The sequence below is a fragment of the Macrobrachium nipponense genome, chromosome 26 (genome assembly GCF_015104395.2).
Source record: "Macrobrachium nipponense isolate FS-2020 chromosome 26, ASM1510439v2, whole genome shotgun sequence".
NCBI lineage: Eukaryota > Metazoa > Arthropoda > Malacostraca > Decapoda > Palaemonidae > Macrobrachium > Macrobrachium nipponense.
Genome location: NC_087215.1, coordinates 28,835,363 through 28,862,030, shown reverse-complemented (window position 1 = coordinate 28,862,030; position 26,668 = coordinate 28,835,363). Strand labels below are relative to the sequence as shown.

The 26,668-nt window shown below is 39.3% G+C and overlaps 1 protein-coding gene across 2 annotated transcripts; it reads left to right on the top strand.

Annotated features, from left to right (window-relative positions):
* On the top strand, nucleotides 1-23,341 carry LOC135200104 (uncharacterized). 2 transcript variants are annotated; one of them, XM_064228429.1, is made up of 15 exons: nucleotides 1-689; nucleotides 3,499-3,909; nucleotides 6,229-6,320; nucleotides 7,582-7,792; nucleotides 9,598-9,704; nucleotides 11,735-11,954; nucleotides 12,481-12,590; nucleotides 14,731-14,956; nucleotides 15,964-16,067; nucleotides 17,281-17,500; nucleotides 19,224-19,330; nucleotides 20,006-20,219; nucleotides 20,568-20,739; nucleotides 21,631-21,716; nucleotides 22,862-23,341. In XM_064228429.1, the coding sequence occupies exons 1-15, from the start codon at nucleotides 341-343 to the stop codon at nucleotides 23,122-23,124; spliced, it is 2,892 nt and encodes a 963-aa protein (XP_064084499.1). In that variant the 5' UTR covers nucleotides 1-340; the 3' UTR covers nucleotides 23,125-23,341. The 2 variants fall into 2 exon arrangements, with proteins under 2 accessions (XP_064084499.1, XP_064084500.1); XM_064228430.1 differs by having other exon boundaries at nucleotides 5-689; nucleotides 22,880-23,341.
* The last annotated feature ends 3,327 nt before the right edge of the window (nucleotides 23,342-26,668 follow it).

Genomic DNA, 26,668 nt, shown 5'->3' with positions numbered 1-26,668 from the left:
AAAAAAGAAAAGGGAGCATCCCCAGGCCATTGACACTCTATCCGAAGAAAGATCAAGAAGCAAGGCGTCACTTTTTCGGGAGAGTTGCCGGTCGTTCTGCGGAGTGTCGTGAGATCCGCTCTTTCTCGGTCGAGTGTTGAACGAGATGTGTCAAAAGCGCTGCCGATTGTCTCCAAAGTGTCGTTCTTAAGTTGCAAATTATGAGCTGAGTGCCTCGCGGATGTTGTCTTCCGCGCAAGTGGTACGACACTTAGCCTAGTCGAAAGAGAAGAGGAGGAGTTAGGCCTAGTCAAAAGAAAAGGAGTTAGGCCTAGTCGAAAGAGAAGAAGAGGAATTAAAAATGGTGTGTTTAAACTCTTGGAAATTTCTTTTCCACTGTGCCGTTCTGACCGCGGTGGTCCTTGAAAGTGCCGCTGTCCAGAGAAGTGAGGATCCCCACAGAGATGGGGGAAGAGGAGAAGGTCTCGGACAAGGGGAACGAGACGGGAAGAAGAGGCAGCTTAGGCTGACGGCAGCATCCTCAGACTCCGAGGATCCCGACGCACAATTCCACGAGGAACTGAGGGTAGCCATGAGCAGCCACTGGGAAATATTGCAGAACATCAGGTACCACACCTTGATCAGCAAGATGAAAGTGGCGCAGCTCGACGAAAAAATGAAGAAGTTGGCGCAGCAGATCGAAAGCAGAGGTAGGTACACTCGGGCGATTTTTCCCCCTTCGACAAAACAATGCGATTGCATTTGTTGTCGTTACAGTTGTTGCAACTAGTTACTTTAAACTGGCCTTGCGTTAGATGAGACTCATTCTCATTATGTGCTTGTGTGACTGTGTGAGTGAGTACGAGTATGTACGAATGTTTACGTGTGTCCTGGGGATATAATATTTTTCCCACCAACTAACTGGATTGCTAAATAAAGTATTATTTGGATTAGAAAAAAAAAAAGAATGAATAAAAAATTCGAAAACCATCACACTCGTCTAGAAAAGTAACATTTCTTTACCGTTACTTGATGATAATCTCTGAAGTCCGTCGTCGTTCTCGCATGAGAACTGGACAGATAAGAGTTATCAAGGAGTATATTATCAGTGGATCACGTAAATCGACTCTGTTATCGATTCCCTGGCGCCATGATCATTTATATGTTTTGCTCATTACAGTGTCCTTTCGTCTGTCTCGTTGGATTACAGGAAAAGTATTGCCTCTCTTTTGTTCATTATCTTTCACAAACACCTGAATGAAGCGATGACGAGATTTACCATGATTATTTCGTCCTTCGCGGTAAATAGATAAATAAATAAATAGATAAATAAATAAAAAATGTGCCGAAGTTTCTTCGGTGTAATCGAGACTTCTGTACCGAGTACAATGATGATAAACTCACACCCGGCCGTGGTGGCCTGTGTTGTTGCGGTGCCAGAAGTACGATCATGGCTCACTTTAACCTTACTTAAAACAAAAACTACTGAGGCTAAAAGGCTGTAATGGTTTGTTTGATGATTGGAGGGTGGATGATTAACATACCAATTTACAGCCCTCTAGCCTCTGTAGTTATTAAGATCTGAGGGCGAACAGACAAAGCCATCACAATAGTTTTCTCTTACATAAAACTGAAAGTAATTTGTTTGAAATTTGGCTGCTGGACAAAAAAAAAAATAACTTACATATGTGCAAGAGGTGATCAAGTCCTTTGTAGGGTTGAAAAAACAAATGAAGGTAAGTAAATGCTTACAGACTAGTTCATGAGAAAATGAATAACTGCAGAAAAGACCCAGAGAAATGTCGTCTGAAGAAAATGAAAGGATTAGAATTCATTGATTGTTGAAGACAGAAGAGAGATAGATCTGAATGATGTAAGGGGGGAAGATAAAGGATATTTGGGATTCTAAGAATGCTCTAGGATCCTGGTAACTGTTAAGCCAGTAAGGAGCGTAAAATTAGGAGGCTGAAGAATCGAAAGGCACTGTGAGGAATTTATATGATTGATTTATAGGTTTTAGGCATAATGCTAAGCACTGGGGCAACTAAGGCCATTCAGCGCTGAAACAAAAATTGACAGGTAAAAGGTTTGAAAGGTGTAACAGGAGGAAAGCCGCAGAGCAGTTGCACTATGAATCAATTGTTAGGAAACGGTGGAAAGTAAGAGGGAAGAAAGATTTTATGAAAGGAGGGACAGTAAAAGGAATGAAAGTTGTTGCAGCTAGGGCCCGAAGGGACGCTGCAAAGAACTTTAAGTAATGCTTACATTGCACCGCATGAGGTGCATTGACGGTCCTACCTCCCTACGCGGAAGAGTTTATAGCAAACAGGAACACAAGAAAGATGCTGCTGTTTGGCGGATGAGCGAGACTGAATGGCTGACAGGAGGAGATAAGGTACTACCAGTATGTCTGGTTGAAGGAAAGATCCCAATGACAGAGATTAATGAAATCATCTCTCGGTGTATAAAGAGAAAGGTGACAGTGATTGTAGGAGTTACTACAAGGACATAACATTGCTTAGGACACATGCTAAAATATAAATTAGGAGGCTGGGTAAAAAAGCAAGGCAGACAGTAGAGGGATAGACAGATAGAGAAAGAGCAATGTGGATTTAAACATCGAAATTTGTGCATGGTCCAAGGTTCACTAAAGAACAGTTATAGTAGATTCACATCAACCGTGCATCTGATGTCTAGGACAGTCCCTTACGACGCTCCTGATTGGCTGTTGATAAGCCAATAACAGGGCTGGCCGCTGGAAACTCTGTCTCTCAAGAGAGTTCACATAGGCAGGATTTATGTTCCACTTCTCCTGAGGGATACGTCTTGAGAGACTGAGAGTTTCAAGCCCTGCGATTGGCTTATCAGCAGCCAATCAGGAGCGTCGTAAGGGACTGGCCTAGACATCAGATGCACGGTTGATATGAATCTACTATACAGTAGTTATATATTTGAGAGTTAAAGGAAAAAGTGGTATATGGCATGCATGGACTTTCTGAGAATCAGGGGGATTTCACTTTATTGAGCCATCCTTCAGAAGGATATATATATATATATATATATATATATATATAGATATCTATATATATATATATATATATATATATATATATATATGTGTGTTGTGTGTGTGTGTGTGTGTGTGTGTGTGTGTGTGTGTGTAAATAAAGGTGATGCCACGGAAGAAAACGGAAAGACGAGAATTGTCAAGATCTTTCGGTCTACCCGACCCTTAGTTGTGCCTTAAGTAAAGGGTCGTGTAGACCGAAAGATCTTTCCATTTTCTTCCGTAGCATCACCTATATTTATATAGAGCATCACGTTATATATACTTCGTGATCAAGTTATTCATATATATATATATGTGTGCATGTGTGTGTGTATGTGTATGTATGAGTGAGTGCTTAGGTATGCATATAGACACCAGTAAAACCAGAATGAGCGTGCGTCAAGATTGATGCTTTTGTATACTCATTATATTCCGAAGAATGTTCCTCTTAGATTTCTAATGTCAATCAGAGAGTGAGAAAAGAAAGGGGTCCCCGAGAACTCCTTGTGACAAGGACCTGCAAGAATCTGGAGAGGGAGGTGGTACCCCGAGAGGCGAACAAAAAGGCGATGTGGCAACTCTCCTGGCATCCCTCAAGGAGCTCTCCCAGTTCTACGAGAGTTTCAACTACACGACGGGGGTCTTCGACCAACCGGTAGGAATCGACGGCGTCTACGAAAAGCTTCTGCAGTTGCTGGAAAAGATGAAGGCCCTCGTGGAAAAGACTGACCCGAAAGATCCAGGCAAGAGGCAGACCAGGAAGTCTACAAATGACCTGACCAGCGTTCTGCTGACGACGACAGCTACGACCAGGATGACAACAACGGCTGGGAAAACAAAAGCGAGGACTCCCGAGACTTCGGCGAGCAGTGATCTCGGAGGTATGTTGAAGACCTTGATTTCATGTTGTTTTCAGGGGGCATACATCTGAAATGCTGAAATCTATTTTATGAAACCAAATAGTGGTGGACGCTGTGGCGCTAGTGTAAGATAACTTCTAAGAAACTTAGGGATTATACAAATGGAGCAAACTTTTGTTAGTTTGGTTTAAACTTTTGTTAGTGTGGTTTCTCTCCACTATTGTATACGGTCGTTGATCATAGAAGAAAAATTTCAAACTAAGATGAAATACCATGTTTGTTTGAATGCATACTTTCATAAAAAAAAAAAAAGGCTAGTATATACGTGCATATACTTACGCTGACGAATCGTAGGTATACCTGTCATAGAGGTGACTGTTCGTTGAGAATAAAAAGCTAAGATTCTATTATCACGTGTTTTAAATTAGGGTTAGAAAACGCAGAATGATTAACTTAGTCTGGAAAAAAGTCTGGAGAAAAGGAAAAAAATATTAATTTTTTTTTTTTTAATTACTTTGTTAATAATGACTGTGATGTAGGAAAGTCGGGTATTTGCAAGAGACATAGAAAGAATCTGTAGCAAAAATGCAGGCAACAGTAATGGGAGAGTGAAAAGGCCGACGGGAAGAATGAGGATAAGAATTGCGAGATAGTTGACGAAACAGCAACGAGGAAATAATGCATTAAAGTTCAGACCTTTCTTTATAAGGGGTGCAGAGGCTAAGCCCTAGCAACAGATATCCTTTTATTGTTTGAAACATCCTCTTTGTCACGAAAACAGAAGAAACTATGAAATATGAATGTGTGTGGATACAGATGCGAAAACACACCCTCACAAAATGAAGGGACCAAAGAGAAGATAACCGCTTATTCTGTATTTCAACAGACATCTTTCACCTGCACGATTGATCTCTGATCCCCTCTATCTGCCCAGAGCAACCGGTTTCGTTGAACAGCAGAACATCTATGCAGTAAATGCGCCTTCTCGCTCTAGAACTTCTCAGTTCCAGAGGTTCTTTATGCCTCCCAGAAGTTCAAGCAAAAATGCAATCCATTATCTTTTGTTTATCTATTTATCTATTTACCTATTTTTTAAATGTATTTTTTTCTTTTTTGATAAGTGGTAACTCTTCTTTCTGCATTCACCTTATTTCTTCTTGCTTCTTCCTAATGAACACCACATTCGTTGGAAGCTTGAATTTCAAATCAGTGGCCCCTGTGGACTTGTTCCATATGAAGAGATTTAATCTATTGAATAATAATAATAATGATAATAATAATAATAAAAATATTTTCAGACATTAAAAGGGGAAAAGATGCGTTTTAGTCTAATCTTGAGGTTAATCTAGTTTTGGGCAGATTAGCAGATGACCAGGATGACATGGGATGAGTTTTCAGTAAATTCAAGTTTTCCTTAACCAGTGATGAGATTATTTGATCCTTCTTTCGTCTGGCATGAAACTTTTGAACGACGGCGGGAAATTCCAGAGTCCTGCACATTTCAGTAAGAGCAGGGTGACCTCTATTAGTAAATGTGATAACAAGAGTCCCTTAGACACCAAAATCTATCAATCAGATACAACAGACTTGAATTTCACCTTACTAATTTCCTTTAATACACACTACTTGAGAAGAGCAAGTCAGCACTGGCACAATGCAGGGGGTAACCTATTATCAACAACAACCAATGCAAATCATTGGTGTAATAGGCCTAAAGGCAGTCCCTGGTTTACGGCGGGGTTCCGTTCCCCGCGGAGTACCATAACCCCAAAAATGCCATAAACCGGAACATCATACTATAATGGGAATAAATGGCACAAAACCAGGTTATGGCGCCGTAAATTAGGTCAATGGTACCGTGAGCCAAGCACCATAAAGTCGGAACGCCGTAACCCGAGACCCAGGGACTGCCTGCGTTCAGATTCTGTTGCAGCCTCCACAGGAGATAGCATCATGGGATTCCAGACTGTAAAACTGTTTGGCCCTTAACTGAAGATCGTCTGTGATGACAGGCAGCACCGCTTGTAAAGAGGAAGGCTATGTCAATTGGGAAATGCCGAGAGAGGCAAAGAATTCCACATGTTCACTCAGCAAGGTTTGAAAGATCTTTCAGACAAGTTGATCCTAGAGTTCATGACTGCCACGGGAGGTCTAATTTGTTGTCAAAATAAATTTTTTAAAAGTCAGCTGATTATCGGTAAATGACCATGCATTTATAAGTACTCTTTTTATGTTACCGTATCACAATTCATCAAAGAGTGAAGGAAAATGACATAATTTTTTTACGAGTATATGTTTGCAAACGTGTACATTTCCATATAAGAGCGTTTTTTATTCCAGATGATTCTCTCTCGACTTACAACGTGACTGCACAGCCTTTTACCGCAGTGTCGCTTAAATGTCAAATGCCTGAAAGTCCTACAGCTGGAACGGTAGGTATCTGTGTAGCTGTCCAGCTTTACATCTAACTTAAATTTCATGCACATTTGATTTATTCTAACTTAACTCTACCATATCCCAGACTTTATACTGTTGTTTGATTGCGTAGTTTTGATGCCACTAACGGTCCCCCAACTTCCAGCAGCTTCCTCTCCGTAGTCTTTTTATGTCAGCATTTAGGATACAATAATTAGTCTAGTTTCAACCATAGTGTAGGGTAGGAGCAACAATTTCTTTCTAAACCTTCCTCCTCTTCACGCCCACCTCCTCTCCCTACGCCAGCCACAATCAAATCGCTTCTGCGTCACCCACGTGGGCCAGTGCCTCTTGTCCTGTCCTCACAACCCAATTCTTGGCTCTACTCCAGTCTTTCCCAAATGCTTTATCTATCACTCAGGGTTCTCTGTAAGACCTGGGTGGGTCTCTTATCTTATCCCTCCGCCCGATTTCCTGACTCTGCTGTCTTCTTTAGTAGGGAAAAATACTGAAAAGTTAGTCAGAAGTTTGTAATTAACTTTGCTCCTCCTTCCATTCCATTGGCACTTGAGCCTCACTGTGAGCACTTGTCTGTCGTACCAGACTACTTATGCCACTTTGTTTTGCAGTATCTTAATCCTCTCATGGGGGTCTTGAGGGGCTTGTTTCACTATGTGATTCAACCATTTTGGGCGCTCTGCATATGTATCGCTTATTGATGCTATGCATCTCACAGGATGGGAGGGGGTGTCCAATGAACTAGCCTCTCACGAGGCACAATTCAGTTGAATTGTCACGGGGATCTTTATTCTCTAATAGATTTTGAATCCACAAGACATATCCATTTGGAGGTTATCGCCGACAGTGCACCTCACGTGGTGTACTGTATGCATTACTTAAGGGTCTTCGCAGCGTTCCTTCGGTACCTATCTGCAACCTCTTTCATTCCTTTTACTGTACCTCCATTCATGGTGTCTTCCTTCCATCTGACTTTCCACCCTCTCTAACAACTGTTTCATAGTGAAACTGCTTTGAGGTTTTCCTCCTGTTACACATTTCAAACCTTCTTTCTGACAATTTCCCTTTCAGTGCTGAATGACCTCATAGGTCTCAGCGCTTGGCTATTGGCCTAAATTCTATATTCTATTCCATTCCACAAGACATCGTTTAGTCATTGTTTCTTGTCGATATTCTTTGTTGTTTTATTTTCTGAATTAATGGTGAAAGTGAAAGGTGTAGCTAGTAACGTTATAATTATTATTATTATTTTTTTTTTAGGTCGTCTGGACGAAATCTAACCCCTATGGCGGCTATGAGATCCTAACAGCAGCCCATTATATTTACTCCACCGACTCGAGGTACAGTGTGACCTTTGACACAGGGGCAAGGACTTGGACCTTAACCATCAAGGGCGTCACTTCAAAGGACGAAGGTCTCTACAGATGTGAACTGAACTCCGTTTCTAAAAATTTCTACTTGATTGTGAGGGGTAAGTATTCCTCCAGTCTTTATTTATAAACGTGTGACGCTCAACAAACAAGTCTTTCCCACAGTCAGTCGAGGTATCTGTTATATCAGTGGTTCTCAACCAGGGGGGGGTGTGCTATTTCCACGGGAGGCGTGACCCCTAGGGAAAATGTTTAAATTCCCTAATTATATTCGTTATTCTCTAACAAGAGAGTGGAACTCATAACGTGAGTTTCCTATAGTCTACTACCCTAGTTAGACTTGTTGGGCTTCCCATGTTTCGTAATGATTTAACCCCCTTCCCTATCCCTCGAAACCCCTTCTCTTTCTCTATTTTTTTTTATTTTCCTTTAAATCTGGGAGGGAATTGTACTCATAGATGCAAAAGGGGGGGGGGGGGGCATGGAGGGGAGGACCAACTCTTAGAGGGGGTGTGGCAAGCAAAAGGTCGAGAGCCACGCGTTATATGGAGTGTCAAATATTCAGTCAATGGATATTTCCTCGGTCATTCACAGTCTCCAATATCTTACGAATAAGTATTTCCCTTCGCACTGAGGTTGTAACACCTGGTAAATAAGTGTTGCCATTTGCCATCGCCATGAAGAGCATTCAGTGACTGGTAAATAAGTTTACCTCCAGTTATCCAGTTATGCATTTACTGACATCTGGTAAATAATCATACCTCCAGTCATGGTTGAAATAAGGAAGTGAGTGTCTATAAAATTTCGAATAGGAAATAACGTGAACTAACAACAAGAAAACTTTCCGGTGACACGACCCAAAATGAAAGATTGTGGTCTGAGTCGCTGTGTTTATTCATTCTCTTAAGTGTTATCTGCAGAATCTGTTAATATTATTAGTATTATTATTACTAGCAAACATACGTATACAGAAATTATGGATGAAAATTCGTAAAGTAACTAAGTCTACGGGTGTAACCAGCCTCGTTTCACGGGCAGAACCAGCTCCGTTTCGGGAATCCCTTCTCATTCCCACCCCCTTCGGAGGTGGGTGGGGAGGTAGGATGAAACCCCATTATGAACCGTCTTAGGGGTCCTCACTATAACCCTGCCGAGTTTCATGCCCATCGGACTAGCCGTTTAGCCGTGATTGAATGACAGACGGACGGACAGACATTACGCCCATTGTAGTAAGATTATAGTAAGATTACTGAGATTTGCTTTTTTCAAATGAAATTAATTATATGCAGTATGTTTTTTTAATGATCAATTTTAATATTTTTACTGTTATTCTCAACATTATTTCTGTCATAACCTTTATTATGAATATTATTTCTGCTGCTACTTCAGTAATTGTCTGGATATTGCCGATTATCAGGTTTATCATTTTATCTGGTGTATCTAGAGTGTGTATATTGTATTGACTCTACTTCATATATGCCGTGCATATGACCCTGAGCTGAAATTATTATTATTATTACTAAAAGGTTAAGTGAACTGCTTGATTCAAGGTAGATCAGGGTCATATACATGGTATACAATTTGTATATACCATGTATATAACCCTGAGCAGAAATAAAGATTATTAGTATTAATTATTATTATTATTATTATTATTATTATTATTATTATTATTATTATTATTATTATAATAATAAAAGATAAAGTGAACTGGTTAATCCAAGGTAAATCAGGGTCACATACATGGTATATAATTTATATTTACCATGTATATCACCAGAGCTAAAATATTATAAATATCATTACTTATATTACTAATATTACTATTATTGTTATTATTATTAATAGGTAAAGTGAACTGCTCAATTCAAGGTCAGTCAACTCGTACCTTTGTACTACCTTTCAGAAGACTTACTGCCGTCCATTGACGTCGCTCATACGAAGAATGGTTCGGCTGTCAAAGGAACTAAGGCTATGCTGAACTGTCGGGTTACGAATGTGGGCCGTTATGCTGTGAGTCTTTTTCGCTCTCTTTCGCTTTTTTCATATGTACTCTCACACACACACATATATATATATATATATATATATATATATATTATATATATTATATATATATATATATATAATATATATATATATATATATATTGTATATATATATATATTATTATATATATTTTATATATATATATATATATATATGCATATATATATATTTATATTATATTATATTATATATATATACATATATATATATATATATATCTATATATATCTATATATATATATATATATATATATATATAGTATATATATATATATATATATATATATATATATATATATATATATATATATATATATATATATATATTAAGATATCAAGATTTGCCCTCCTACATGCAATAATCCTGCCGTACCAGCATGGACATAATACCATTACCTTGCTGGGTTTTTAGTGTTGTAATCTACTTTCGTGGTCCACGTCCGTTTTATTCAGATTTGTGGGTTTAATGTTATTGACAAAAAAATCCTTATCTTATCACAGGACGTTTCCTTTATCGATTATTGTAACTTGTAGGTTCATTTCAGGTTTTTTAATTTTTTTTTAGTTTGTCATTGTAGTACTTAAACTCAGGCTAATGAAAACGGTTAATATTACAATTTACAAATACTCACGCAGCATAAATGTATAAGGATGCTAAAGTATTTAAGTTTATAAATACTAATAAAAAAAACATTACCATGCCTAATTTTATATCAATTCTCTTATTAATTTAGCATTATTTATTCTTCTTTGCCTCTCTCCTCTTATTCGTTTATTCTTTGTTTCTCGCATATGAACATTATTCTCCTGTAGATGGTAGCTTAGCAAGTTAGTGACGTTATTAGCGTGTTTTTTTTAATGCAATGCATATTACGAATAATATCTTGGTTGAGCTTAAACTTTTAGTGTTGCAAACTGGCTCGTTAGAAATTAATTAGTCTGCTATCTTTGACTGACAAGCAGGAAACAACATATATTTTCGACTTAATGTTTGCTACCTTGCCGTGCCACGCTTCTTCTTCTTCTTCTTCTTCTTCTTCTTTTCAAGACTTGAGCTGGCAGAACCAAGCCTCCAAGGCTTATCGGGAGAGCAAATGAAAATTCGGTGAATGTAAAGAAAACCTCCGCACTGAGATACCGACTATTGATAAAGTTCCTTGACTTAAGAATATAAGAAAAGGTGTCTATAATGCAGTACAGGTGAGATCGTCTGGGAAATCTACTGAGATAATGAGAAATTTACCAAGTTTTGTTTATATTTTTACTTTCATTCCCGTGGGGCTGGCACTAAGCCAACGCCATCTTGAATTGTCAATTCAAGATGGCGTTGACTAAACACGGCTCCTTACAGAGCTTCCGCCATGTTTAGTACTAAAGTAGATTCACATCAACCGTGTATTTGATGTCCAGGTCGGTCCCTTACGACGCTCCTGATTGGCTGTTGATAAGCCAGTCACAGGGCTGGAAAGTGGAAACTCTCAGTCCCTCTCTTGAGAGTTCACATGGGTAGAATGTGTGTTCCACCTCTCACGAGGGACACTTTTGAAAGAAGTACCCCACAGGAGTGATGGAACATAGATCCTACCCATGTGAACTCTCTCGAGAGACTTGAGAGTTTTCAGCCCTGTGATTGGCTTATCAACAGCCAATCAGGAGCGTCGTAAGGGACTGGCCAAGACATCAAATGCACGGTTGATGTGAATCTACTACAGCCCCTCGGAGATGAGCGTAAAATCCTGAGCAAGATGCGGCAAATTTATCATTATATTGGTAGATTTCTCAGGCGATCTCACCTGCCCTATCATGCGCACACCCTTCTCTATATTCCTTTAGCCAAAAGACTATCAACAAACGATATCTATGTGCGACCGTCTCCTTTACTTCATTTCCCGCAATTTGTCCAACATCAATAGGGAACAACGTTATCTATTTCACTCCGTGAGAACTCAGGGTTTCTTTCAGCGACAAAAGCAAAACCGAAATCCTATATACAGGTCTCGTGGAGAGGGACGGACCGCTACGGAAATCAAGTCCTCCTGACCCACGGAGTCCTCCTGTACGCCAGCAACCCTCGAGTTGGCATCATCCACGAGGACGGATCCTCGGACTGGACCCTTACAATCGATGACGTGCGCAAGTCTGACGAAGGCGTCTACGTTTGCGAGGTGAACTCGATCCCTTCTCGCTTCCAGGATGTGTCACTGAGTGTCATAGGTGAGTCTCTCTCTCTCTCCCTCTGTGTGTGTGTGTGTGTGTGTGTGTGTGTGTGTGTGGGCAGAAGTACTTAAATTAAATCTCAGTTAAAGCACTCACAACTCATAGTTTTATGATGACATAAAACTATGATGCCTGGTTAGTTAGAAGAAAATGAGACATTCAGCTGTCAGAGAGAGAGAGAGAGAGAGAGAGAGAGAGAGAGAGAGAGAGAGAGAGAGAGAGAGAACTAAGAACTAAGCTAGTTGAAGTGGTTCATTACCACAATGATCTAAGCATTCATCGTGTTACAGAAATCCCAACTTTTTATTAAAATAATAGAGTTTTCTGTGGTTACATTGTAAACGCTCTTAAAGTTAAAAAAGGAAAATACCTTATGCATGAAATCTATTGGCAAATATAGCAAATACGGGTGTAGCCTCCATCTTAGCTCGGAGTAAAAGTTGTGTTCTTAATGGTTTTTATTTTTTTTTTTTTTATCAGACTAGTGAGCAAGAATAGCTAAACAATCTCCCTCCATTTACAGAGAAGGATTCAGTCTCACAGTCAACTGCCTCTGAAGCGGTTAACGCAACAGTTTACGGCGGATCTTCACACACATTCAACTGCACAGTTACCCCTCTGCGTAACACCAAGGTAATCAGAGCAGTAGAGGTAATCAGAGCAACACGAAGGTAACTGACAAACACCCAGGTAACCAGAGCAACATCAAGGTAATCAGAGCAACACCGAGGTAATCAGAGGGCTATCAAGGTAATCAGAGCAACATCAAGGTATCCAGAGCAACATCAAGGTAATCCGAGCAACACCAAGGCAATCAGAGTAACACCAAGGTAATTGACAAACACCAAGGTAATCAGAGTAACATCAAGGCAATCAGAGCAACACCAAGGTAATCAGAGCAACATCAAGGCAATCAGAGCAACACCAAGGTAACCAGAGCAACATCAAAGTAATCAGAGCAACACCAAGGTAATCAGAACAATATCAAGGTAATCAGGGCAACACCCAGGTAATCAGAGCAGTAGAGGTAATCAGAGCAACACCAAGGTAATCAGAACAATATCAAGGCAATGAGGGACCAATAGCCCTAACGTCATGCGCTCTAGCCTGCACAGACGTGGTAGTGGAATCATCAAGAGTCAAGTATGCCTGTCTGATGGCTTCCCGTATCCAAAAAGAGATAGTATTCTTTCTTCGTAAGACCTGTGATAACAAAACGTCTGTGGCAACCTGGTCTAAAGTGCCAAGTCCTTTTAAGATAGCAACGCAGGGCCCAGACAGGGCACAACAAAAGCTCTTGAGCATCACCACCCACAAAGTCATTCAGAGGGATTTTGGGTCTTGGCCACGAATTCCGGGACAAATTGGAAGGACACTGACCCTTCCCCCCCCCCCCCCCCCCCCCCCACCCCCCCCCCCCACCACCCCCACCCCTGGTGTGCTTCACATCATAGCTTAGGCCGTGGAGCTCTCCTACCCTCTTGGAAGATGCCAAGGCCAGAAAGAAAACTGTCTTGAGCGTCATGCTGTAATTATAATGGAGTTGCTATTTCTAAATGTAATTATAATTGTAATTTACATTTTATGAAAGTAATTGTTATTTATTTCTTCAATTATAATTACTCCAACCCCGACTCATGGTGAACCAACGTCTTTCAATACATACACCAACTTCATTTAATCTGCGAAGTTAAAACACCACATGTAAAAGAGCATGTATGGTACAGTAGATTTTATATCTTTAATGTACACATCAAATGCAGTGTTTTGAAATTGTATGGAGAGAGAGAGGAGAGGAGGAGAGAGACGATGAGAGAGAGAGAGAGAGAGAGAGACGAGAAGGGGGAGAGAGAGAGAGAGAGAGAGAAACTATAGCAGCATGCTATTTAACATAAGAAATTAATATCTGCTCATGAAATCAATACTACATGAATGAATCATCAACAATGGCACGAGAAAGAAAGAGAATTTGTTCTGTAATAATACTTTGCTAAAAAGCTAAAGGCCTAATTCTTCTAAAGTACTTCAAAGAAACTATGCTAAAAAAAATTGTTAATGAATAACATACTATTAGCAATTCTACAGCATACAGGCGGCCCGCGGTTAACGGCGCAATCACTTAGCGGCGAATCGGTTTTACGGCTGTCGTTAAAAATATTCATTAAAAAATAAGGCATTTTAAGGTATTTTTACGGCACAATTTTCGGTCAACAGCGCAGTTATGTCTAACGAGTTCATACATTTGTAGAAATGCCGTTCAGACCAAAAAGGTTATGCAAATGATATTAACAAATTTTATGGATTGTTATTACATAGGTATTAGGGTAAAATATATGCCTCTGACGGTGTTCTATGCTGAAAATATCGAGTTACATAAGTGCAAATTTAACTATGGATGTGTCGATTTATAAATGTTCATGCTTTTATGTTTAAAATGTGTATGAAAATGTATTACGTATAAGATATTTTTATTTCTGCACAGAAATATGATAGAAAGGCAGCTTTTGAAACTGCCCTTCACGTTATCAGAGGATGTTTTTTTCTTGTTCTTTCTTGTGAGCTGCTGCCTGCCGCTCTTCCGAAAATATCGAGTTAAAAAAAGTGCAAATTTAGCGATCGATGTGTCGATTTTATAAATGTTCATGCTTTTATGTTTAAAATGTGTATGAAAATGTATTACATATAGGGTATTTTTATTTCTAATTCATTAGATCTAACGAAAATTAAAATCCAGGTTTACAGAAACATACAGAATTTATGGGTCCTCTTTCAGATCTTCTGGGTTCGTGAAAGGGACCAGCAGGTTTTCACATCGGCTGAGAAATCGTGGTCCCCTCACGAGAGGATCTTTGTGGCTCAGGACTCGGAATTCACGTCTCTGCTCACTGTACTCAACGCAAAGGCCTCCGATGAAGGGGTGTACAGATGCTACAGAGACTCGAACCCGAGCCCGACTCCAGTCATTTCAGAGCTCGCCCTGACTGCCTATCTCACTGTAGGTGAGTAGGGTTAAGTCCCAGCAAAAGAGATCTTTCACCATGAACTCACGAGGAACCCCCTAGGTCTAAGAGCTAACCACCCTTTATTTCACAGGAAACTCGGTGCTTTCTGTAGAGTTTTTAGTTCCTGGTCTTGTTTTCGAAAGTATGTTAATGGGTCTGATAACTGGGTCCTTCCTTTCTTCTGACAGGTCAAGGAGCTTACCCCTTGATTTTAAAACTAACTCAGTGCTTCAGAAAGACAGCCCCTTGCATTAATCTGATGAGTAATTCCAAAGGTCCTATAACAGATCAGAAGACTAGCCTTGATCTCACAAGTAACTCGGTGTTTTAGAGATTTAGCTCCCCTTGTTTTCTCACTTAACTTCAAGGGTTTGAAGGTTAGCCCCTGACTCTGTTCTCACAAGTAACCTGAAGCTCCCGAAAGCTAGCCAATTTCCATGTCCTCACAAGTAATTCCAAGGGTCTGGGAGCTAGTCCATTCATTTTATTTTACAAGTAACGCCAAGGAACTCAGTGCCTTAGAGAAACAGAACCTCCCCTTGTTCTCCCAAGCATCTCCAAGCTTCGTGTAAACTTTGTAGCAGGGTTAATTTCATTAGATAACGACTCAAAAATTTTATAAAAACTTCGACTTAGCTCTTAGTTCATTTCACACTTCTGCTTCTTGCTTGTTTTTAAAAGTCAAAATCCCTTCAATGATGTTGTTATCGAAAGTACCTCTGCATTGATTTATTTCAAATACAGAATTCAAATGCAATAAGTATTGTGAAAGCTTTTTCAATGTGTTATTATTTCCAGTCTTTGAGAATTAAATTTTGCCTCATTAATCATCTCCTTTCCAGAGAGTTCGACAAAATATTAATTTTCCAGTCATGTCCTTTACCGTTTTCTTTAAGTTATAAATTAGTTCAGCTGCTGAAGTTTTTTTTTCTTTTTTAATTGATAAGTATTATGTCCTGTGAGCAAAGATACCGAAAAATCATCAAATTGTCCTTTTTCAATAGATATGAGACCTTTCATCACAATGGACACTGGTAGCAGCGTTTCCTCTGAAGAAGGCACGACGGCTTCGTTGCACTGCAAAGTCAGCAATTTGGGAAACTACACGGTATGTCGACATTTCCTTGTTTATGAATTGCAGAAGTAAGAGCTATTTCCTTTAGGCATTGTTACTTTGAACACAAATCGAACTAAGAAATATGTTACACTAAACAAAATCACCGACCACTGGCTTTCAAACAGACCCTGTAAGGGATAACACCGTCAGTGTACCTCGCTTGGTGCACTGTAGGCTATGTTAACAGTTGTTCACAGCTTCCCTTCCGCCCTTAGCTGCACCCACTTTTTACCATTCTACTTCACCTCCATTCAAGCTTCCTTCCCTCCATCTTGCTGTCCAGCTTCTCCAACTATTATTACGCAGTCAACTTTGTGGTTTTCGCCTTTAGATCCTTCTGCCTCGTCTCCTTCATTTCCTGGATCTCTCGACCTGGCTGTCCAACAGCTCCAACTCCTTCTCACTTCCTTAGAAAGCTGAATAATAAAAATGATAATACTAATAATAATAATCCTTATCTCAGCTCAGGGTCATATACATCGTATATACAAAGTAGAGACACACAATCTAGATACACGACACAAAATCATAATCGGTAATATCCGCACAGTTGCTGAAGTATTAGCAAAGATATTTATATTTATAATGTATGTATATTTAGAATCTTGGCAATGAGAGTAATATTATTAAGAATAATAGTAAAAATATTAAAATTATAACTAATATAAAAAAAAAAAACAGATTGCACACGATTGATTTTCAGTTGGGGATCTTAGGTAGTTACAGAAGTCAGGTCCAGAATGCTAAATACGAAAAGAGTAAAATGCAAATCTTAAAATCTCCGTAGGGGGCTAGTTTCGTCAGTGCACCTCATGCAGTGCACTGTAGGCATTACTTACGGTCCTTTGCAGCGTGCCTTCAGGCCCTAGCTGCAACCCCTTCCGTTCCTTTTAATGTACCTCCTTTCATATTCTCTTTCTTCTATCTTCCTTTCCACCCTGTCCTAACACTTGATTCATGGTGCAACTGCAAGGTTTTCTTCCTGTTACACCTTTTACTGTCAATTTCCCTTTCAGCGCTGAATGACCTCATAGGTCCCAGTGCTTGGCCTTTGGCCTAAATTCTAATTTCACTTCAGTGATAATAATCATAATAATAACAGATATATCACACAATAATTGCAAAAATAGAGAATGAGTATACACCGCATCTCACTGCCTGCGTTTTAGAGCCTCTATAGCTTTCAAGAATCGCTCTCAAACAGGTCGGCTGGATCAGGCTGGACCCGAGCAGCAGCACGTACATTCTGACCTTAGGTCACGTGCCAATTATATTCGACCGTCGCCTCAACGTCGTGTTCGACCCGGCCACGAACGACTGGATACTGACGATCAACGACGTCGCGCCTGCTGACGAAGGCGTCTACCAGTGCCAGATCAACACGAACCCCACAGTGTTCCACTCCGTCACGCTTCATGTGATCAGTGAGTTCTGTTATTAACATTATTATTATATTAGTAGTACCAGTAGCGGTTGCAGGCCCACAATAATATAGCATGTGAGTATATGGTCTTTATTGGATATTAAAAGCTTTCGAACCTTGTACTAGACCTAGTACAATGCTCGAAAGCTTTTAATATACATTAAAGACTCACATGCTATATTATTGTGGACCTGCAACCATTGTCATCATTTTCTACTACTACTACTACTACTACTACTACTACTACTACTAGTACTAGTAGTAGTAGTAGTAGTAGTAGTAGTAGTAGTAGTTTGTTTTTGTTATTGTTATTCTCCAGACATGGTTTTAGTGAATTTTAATGCGTGAGATTAAGATGTTTACTATTTTCGACCCACGACCAATCAGAATTCTGCGCACTAGTCGACCAGGCAGCTGTAGACCACCTGTTTGTCGCTAATGATAATAATAATAATAATAATAATAATAATAATAATAATAATAATAATAATAATAATAATAATAATAATAATAATAATTAGGAAGGAGGCCTTCTCTGAGGGCAGTATTGAATATTATAGCTGTTTCAACGGCATTTAATTTATATAGAATCTTCTCAATTCTTCTTATTGTCTTTTTCTCATCAGCATGTAGCTGGTATATCAGGTTTCCTAAGGACACAAAGATTTCAGTTATCTTAGGTTTATTTCCTCCGACGTGTCGACAGCGCACAGGCAGTCATCTAAGAGACTATACAAGAAGTGAATTAAGATACTGTTTTACAGGTATTTATAGCAGGCAGGGCGTGTACAATCGGTGGGTAGGTCGGTAGCAGGGATTATAATTGTTTGTTGGTTGGTGACAATAATAATAATAATAATAATAATAATAATAATAATAATAATAATAATAATATAATAATAATAATATCGGAAGGATGAAGACGCTCTTTCAAGCATGTTTTGTTAAAACGGACGGCTGCGCTGTGCGAATTGACTTTATATTGATTCTTATATTGATTTTCCTTGCAATTCGCCTTTCTTGTCCGTCAACATTGGTCAATAATTGGCCAGTGTTCATATTTCAGTGGATTTAAACAGCCTTTTTACAGCAGAATTTTAAATTTTATTCTTAAAAAGAGCAGGTTACTGAAACCTGGTGTTGTAAATCTTTAGAATTCAGTAGTTCTACTGGTGTGTCTCCTTGGACGTCTTCGTTATCACCAGCAGAGGGATTCTGGGTATTTCATGGTACTACATTCTGCAGGTTTTCTGTCGACATGTTGATTTATTGAAATTCACTAGAACCCTTGGTTGGAGAATAACTAATAACATAGCTAAAATCCATGTTTATTCTTATTATTATTACTATTATTTATTCATTCTTAGAGATTTACTACAAAACGGGTAGCCTAACACGTTAGGACATTATGGTAGTTCCTCGTTGGACGAGTTGGTTATTTGCTCGACGACCGATCGCAAGGTCCGGGTTTAATTCCCCGCTCTTCCAACAAGGAATCAGAGGAATTTATATCTGGTGATAGGAATTCATTTCTCGATGTGGTTCGGATCCCACAATATAAGCTGTAAGGTCCCGTTGTTAAGTAACCAATTGGTTCCTAGCCACGTCAAAATATCTAATCCTTCGGGCCAGCCCTGGGAGAGCTGTTTAATCAGCTCAGCGGTCTGGTTAAACTAAGATTTACTTTAATTTTTTTTTTCTTTTTGGACATCATGCATCCTCAGAATCGGAAGCCGTAACAACGTCGTCGTCTGTTGACGGAAGGTTCGCGGCGGAGGAAGGGGAAACGGCTCTTCTTCCCTGTCACGTTCAGAACCTCGGAGATGCTTCGGTAAGAGCGTGGATGAAAGTTCGGTTTACTCTAATTCTCTTCTTCTTCTTTCCCACCGTTATCCCTACATCAAGAGGTCGATTGCTTGATGCGCCTTCTCCTCCACTGCCTCCTCCACCAAACCTCTTCTCTCCTTATCTTTCTCCACTTTATCTCGCCATTTAATACTCTGTCTCCTTCTCGATCTCCTCCCTCTAACAGGTTCTTCCGTGGGTGGGTTGCTCCAATTCTGCTACCTACCAAATAATCATATTTTCACTTTGTCATGTTTCCTTTTACAAGTCCTCTTAAGTTTCTTCTTATATGTCCTCACTTAAGTCGACTGTAATGAAAGGTAGGAACATGGATTGAGCTGCCTCTTAGAGTGGAGTATGGTTTCAATTCAACTGAGTTTCCATTCAAATATTAGCATCGCTTTGTTTTTTGTCCATAAACGTTTTGAATAAAAGAGACAGAGTTCTGCTTTGTTTAGTGTGCGCTTGGAAGTAATGAAAACAAAATCAAGTTGGTACTTTTGTCATAAAATCTCCAAAAAATGAGGCTTTCATCATTTGGATGGAATCTTATAAGAATAAGACTCTTGATACAGAATAGTAATGGTAGTAGTTGTTTATTAAAAATGATGACAACAAACACGATTCCAGGGCCGATTTCTTATTACTCAGTCTTTTCCAGGTCACTTGGTTAAGGGTGTCAGACCAGCAGGTTCTTACGGCTGGGGAATACACTCTTTCGCCCGACCTCCGTTTCAAGGCCCACACCAACGACTACGAGAACTGGTTCCTCCAGATCACCGATGTGAGACAGGACGACGAAGGAGAATACTTGTGCCAGGCTTCGACAAACCCCATCACCAGCTTGAGGTTCTGGCTGGACGTCGGCGGTAAAGGTACGAATGGAACTTTTCGAGAACTGGGGCACACCTCGGGGAGTACTGCAGGGTCTTTGCATTGTACCATTGTCACCCCTAGTCTTATTCTGCATTTTATCGTCTGTCCATTGCTTAAAGTCTCACCCCACCTTGCTGTCAACATTTTTCAACTGTACCTTGGTCTAATTTTTACTTCTAATTTATAAAGCAAATCATTGGTTTAACCTTATGAGAGCCCTGAAACTAACGCAGAGTTCTGTTTAAAACTGTTTTAGAAATAGAAACAAACCAAGCCATTCATTCGTGCATTACTCTAACGAAAGATCTGAAATACATGATTGACTACCCTGATTCAACTTGATGTAGGTCAGTCTTCTGATCTCACCACCGCCCCAAAGGATGATGCACCGACCAGCACTTCGACCACTGAGGGTCCATCTTGCCTTTCGCCATTTGAGCATGTGTCTGACGGCGACCTTTGTATTCTAAGGGTTACGCAGCAGAAGCTAAGTTGGGTGGATGCTTCCGAGTACTGCAAGTAAGTCTGAGCAATTACAACTCTCCGGTTTTTATAGTTCTGTTAAAATGGAGAATTTTCAGGGATTTTGAGCTACTGAGAACGAGTAGCTGGAACACATGGATTAATATTACTGTATATCTACTGCCCTAGCACAGTGAACTGGGGACCCATTAGCTTCTGACATAACAGTGGTATACTTCTAGACAGAAGAGTAATAGTTTCAAAATGGTAAAATAAAAGATGAAAAAGCAGGCAATATTCATATCATCCTGAGTGGAGATACAGGAAGCCTGTATATCTACTGTATTTCCCTGTGGACAATATTTTTATCACTTTGTGAACAATATTTAGTAATGGAAAAAGAAACCCACAAGATTACTGAGTATTAACTTGTTTACTTGTAATTATTTATGTAGAATTTTACTTAACACTCGAGTACTTTCAGGCCCTATCTGTGGCCCTTTCTCAAGAGATGTATAGGTGGTCAGACTGGGTTCAGCAGTCTTCAGAAGACTGCTGGGTGGTCAGACTGGGTATTAGGCCCAGCAGTCTACAGAAGACTTCTGGGCCTTAATCCAGTCTGACCACCTACACATCTGAGAAAGGTCCATAGATAGGGCCTTCAAGTACTCGAGTGTTAAATAAAATACCATGTACTATGCTTACAAGTAAACAAGTTATACTCAGTAATCCTGTGGGTTTCTTTTTCCATTTTCAGAAGAAAACTGAAAGAAGTTATTGCTTGAATATTTAGTATCCTGGCATAATTTGGAGTTAGTAGGGAGAGAGCGCTTCTGTCGTGAACGAAGAGTGTTTGTGAGGAGAGAGAGAGAGAAAGAGAGATACCCTGATAAACCTTTGTGAAATTCATAGATAGTTCAAAACTTTCTTTCTTCTTCTTCATTACAGGTCTCAAGGGGCAGAGTTAGCCCTGGATCCGCATGGCGCGATTCAGTCATTTCTGGACCAGAAACATGGCGAAGAAGGAGAAAATTGTGAGTACGGTAGTTCAGATTTCATATTTTAGTATTAGCTGTTACATAATACTTAGGGAAAAAACCGGGCACCTATCAAGGTCAAATTGCGTCACTATCAAAGAAAACCCAGGCGCCTATGGAGATAAAATTCCGACATCATCAAATATAAGAGCAGAACTGAAACAGAAGGAAGGATAGATTATCAGATAACGTATTATGAGTCAATTACACTTTGGAGTGTAATTTGTAGTCGTAAGAAATAGTAGAAGTAATAGTTGTAGTAGGAATTTTTCTTTGAATCGGCTCTGTTACTCATTCAATTTTCCCTTTTGTTGTATTTGTTCAAGTATAATTTCTCTTTGGGGCCATATGTTCCTCATAAAGCTTTTCTGAAGTGCTCTCAAAGTAGTAGTAGTAGTAGTAGTAGTATTCCCTAATAACCGCACATCATGTTCTTAACACCTGGTCACAGAAGAAGCTTGGGCAGCTCAAGACAGGGGATGTGTAGGTGCAGAATGAAAGTTGAAAAGTCATAACCTTGATGGAAACCGAACTGAAGAGGGAGATACGTTTAGCTATCGTTATCATCACATGAAGCTGCCAGACAGAAGCTAGTGAAGGGTTTCTAGGGGAAAAGTTGAGTCAAGCCCAAGATAGGATGATTATCGTACAACTGTTTGTGTGACCAGCGGAGACCCTTGTATTACAATTTTTATTGTTATTATTATTATTAGCGGAGATCCTTTCCTTATAAAGATTGGAAATGTGATGCAGACATAGCTGAAATAAAAATAGCAGGGTAGTCCTGGTAAAACTAATTCAGACTTCTCTGTAGAATACGTCTGACGTAAAACCTACTCTCCTGTCATTTCCCAGCCTTCTTCAACTGCATTAAAATATTTTGTAACTACATTCAATCACTGAATAACATTTCAGACCCAATAAGTAATACCTCAGGAATCATTTTATACATATGCATGCACTAGTTCCAAAGGAACACTGTAGTTGGAGGTGAAACGTGTTTGAATGAATACAGGATATTCGGTAAAAGTAAAAATATTTCATAAAGTTTTAGAAATAATCAGCATAAGATAAGTTGAATTGCCTCTACAGTATTACATCTAAGTTATATATATTTGTGATATGATGTGTGTATGTTTTAGCCCACGAAACTTCAACAGGGACAATATGGCCGTTCTGGGTCGGTGCGAGGGAGGAGCAAATCCACTATGAGGAGCCTCAATGGAGGTGGATAGATGGCAGTCTGGTTGATCCCAACGTTTGGGCATATAACCACCCCAGGGCATACGGCAAGAAAAAGGCCCCCCAGGGTTTGTGCATGACTCTGTACGTGCATGAAAGGTACGCAGCCATGGCGCTCCCCTGCCATTACAAGAGGCGTTTCATCTGTTTCAGGCAGCAGTAGTATCTGTGGCTACGTCATCTCTCTCCCGTTATGCCTTGGCTTTGTTACCGTTATCCTCGGAATTTGCATTTCTTTATATTATTTTTCATTCACAATCATGGTATATTATCTATCGATTTTCCAGTGTGTCAAATGGATTACGTATTATTAGCATCATAGGTTAAGACATAACACATGTAGATTCACATTTTTCAGCGAAATAGAATATTGTAAACAATTGTGTATTCTTTACCTTTTACTTCGTGATATGATTAAACTGCTGTATTTTATTTCTGCATATTTTAGCTGACACGCCCAAAGTTCAGTTTATAGATAAAGCTGGCTGCACGAAGGGGACTGTGGACCTCCAGATTTTCTAAGTAGTGAGGATAAAGTATACCTATTTTATGAAATAAGTACAGAGTAAGGATTTGTTCAACGTCAAGGAAATGTAGGTTAGTAACATGAATTTTTCAAGCAAATTTGATACCAAGGAATTAATATTCTCTCAGGTAGATTGCTCTCACTTGACGGATCAAAATATGTTGATGTGCCTGGTTCATGACGGTTCCTTGTCACTGACTTTAGTCATGAATCGGCCGATCCTCCATTACCTGATCATGCTTAGTGCTTAATTCTTCTAGTTTTTTTTTCCACAATGGTTTTTAGTTGGTCTTCCATGATTTCCTTCATTGGACTTTATCCTCTGAATACCATAATATCTCGAGACAACGTCATTTCCTTGTATCCTATGATGCTGAACGTAAATAGTAAATATCTCGAACAAACTGAGCCCAGTGCAATGTATGCTTGCATTTGCGTTCATGCCTTCAAATTACCGTCACTGACGATGTGACTCCAAAATTCCACAATTACCAATAATGAATAGCTACTACCTACCACCACAACTGTTATCTCATAATTTATCTGATTCTTCTCGCATAGTTCGTGTTTCCTGTTTGAGAAAGTCTGAAATGAAAGAAAAAAAATGGAAAGGTTGAATGATTAGCACGATGTAAAATGCACGTGCCATCATCCCAAGAATAGATCTTCCAAGTTGATTATGTTTTGAATTACGGTAAGAATGTATAGCTTCATTGTCTAGAAGGCTTTAATTTCTTTATCTTTATGGATATGTAATGATTCGGGATAATGAGAGAGAGAGATCGCATCGGCATTTTGAATAGCGAGTGAAAATGAGACAAAATAGAGAGAGAGAGAGAGAGAGAGAGATCGGGGTGGAGGGATAGGATCGGGTCGGGGAATCCTACGTCAGGAAGACGGGTGCTTAGCTTTGGTGCTAATTAGGAAATTATGATACTGTATCCGTAAGTTGTAATGATGTGAAGTGAGACTAAAATTCATTAATTTGATGCAAAAGATTCAAATATTAATACATTTATAGCCGATAAAGTAACTCATAAGTCTTTTAAATTACAAAAGCATATAAAGAAGTTGGCCATCGTCGACGACCAGCTGGCTGACAAAACCACGTGCTTACACCTTAGATTTCTCTGTGGAGTCTGGCAGTGGGAATGTCGTAAACTTTCCTGCATTGGACGTAGGTATTTAAGGATAAGAGACAGGGATTGACCTTTGGAAAATGGTAATGCATTGAGTTTGCTTGTTTGTATGTATCAACATAGTTGTTACTTCATTAAAGCATGGATATTTTGTGAACTTTAGGTTTGCCGTAGTTGTAAACAATGTGTACTTTCAACCGCCATTTTTAAAATTGGGCTTTTTGTAAACAGAAATATGTAAATTTTAGGAGCCATTTTTAAAGACATCTAATTTGTCAATCGCGTGAAAGCAATGTAGACTCAGTAGATCTATTCAGAGTTTGAAATCTAGGTTTTGTAACAAACTTAACTAGATTTTTAAACCTAGAGGTACTACCTACCTAGTATTTCTATAAAAGCATAACGCATCGTTCGTCCCCGCGAATACGAAAGCCACCCGGAACGGGGACGTCAAAATGTATTTCGCCGTTTTTAGTAAGAGTCCCTGGAGATTAATTACAGTCGTCCGAATAAATATAGCAGCCACTATATCTACTGGTGAGTTGTGCATGGTAAGGACTCTCTCTCTCTCTCTCTCTCTCTCTCTCTCTCTCTCTCTCTCTCTCTCTCTCTCTCTCTCTCTCTCTCTCTGTGTATTGAGTAGACCCATATTGTTTCAGTAGTAGTACTACTATTTGATCTCGCCTAAGACTAGGTTATCCTCAATGTGGTCTTTTTGCAATGTCATACCTACCTATTTCATGGGCTAGAGAATTCTGGACCTAGCCTATAGATTAACATTGGGTTTAAAGTGGGACTATCCTAGGGTATACTAGACGTAGGTATACCTACTGCGGTAAATTATCTTCAGCTTAGGCTAGACCCCTTTTTGAAATGATATAAATATGCCCATACTCTAGGGTAGATCATCACAGCAGGCCAAGCAGGCCACCTACCATCAATGCAAGCCACCCTCCGAAAAAGTACATTATAACGAGTCCTGACACCCGAGATGGGCATCAGTCGCGACTTGTTGTTGGTGAGAAACGGAGCTAAAGACCTCTACTCTCCTTTCGAAGTAAGTATTTTCTCCAAAGTTAGAAATTAAGGCCAAATTTTAAGATTTAAACAGAGGGTACTGAAAACGGTCTCAAACGTAGTGCAAATCTCACCAAAACGCGTTCAACATTTTTACTTACAACTCGAGGTATTTAGAAGATTGACGCCATCTCGATGTTTACGGAGTAGCTTGTGTCAATAAACTAACCATTTCCTGTGATAAATCCGCACACCACTTGTACCCACAGACGCTGGAGCACTTTTATCACAACAATCGAAACACGATTTCTCATCAACAACAAGCCAGGCGTAAACAGCTGTTGGGGTAGAAGATGACGAGAAGCGTGCTCTTGGCTAATTTTTAAATAAGTAGTAAAACATCAATATTTTACATATTTATGATGATTAATTTGAAAATATTCGTTATTGAAAAAGTAACTCGACTCTGACTCAAATTTAAGTAATTATTTTTCTGAATTAGAACGTTCTTTCAAGTTCTGTATTATGACGTCACGACATCTTGACTTTCGTACCTATTGTAAATAATTGCTATACTCAACTGTCATTGCAGAACAGTTTACCAGTTATTCATGCAGATTGTTATCAGCTATACATGTAATTGTTATAATCGTAATGCGCATATATATCTTTATTATTTACTTTTTGGATATATGAAGATTTTTTACTGCTGGATTATCGCCGTAGTGTGACGCAATCGTTTTCGGTCCATGGGCCTCTTGTCTGTTTTCGCACCATAAGAAATTATGGGCCGAATTTGCAATGACCAGAAAGTCGTTAAAAGAGGAAAGTTAGCATTGAGGGGCATATGTTTTTGACTGAGAAAAATACAAATTTATTCAATAGCTAGCTTGTAAAAATACTTGGTTATAAAAACTTGATTGACAACTAAGCAGCATGTCTACTATGGGTTTCAGAGACAGTGCAAGCAGGTTTTTGGGCAATACCTATTTCTGTAACGAACACTCTTAACAGAACGAGATTTT

Coding starts and splice junctions, on each gene's coding strand:
- LOC135200104 (XM_064228429.1), top strand. CDS start 341: ATGGTGTGTTTAAACTCTTGGAAATTTCTTTTCCACTGTGCCGTTCTG. Junction 690..3,498: donor GCAGCAGATCGAAAGCAGAG/GTAGGTACACTC, acceptor AATGTCAATCAG/AGAGTGAGAAAAGAAAGGGG. Junction 20,220..20,567: donor GCTGGACGTCGGCGGTAAAG/GTACGAATGGAA, acceptor AACTTGATGTAG/GTCAGTCTTCTGATCTCACC.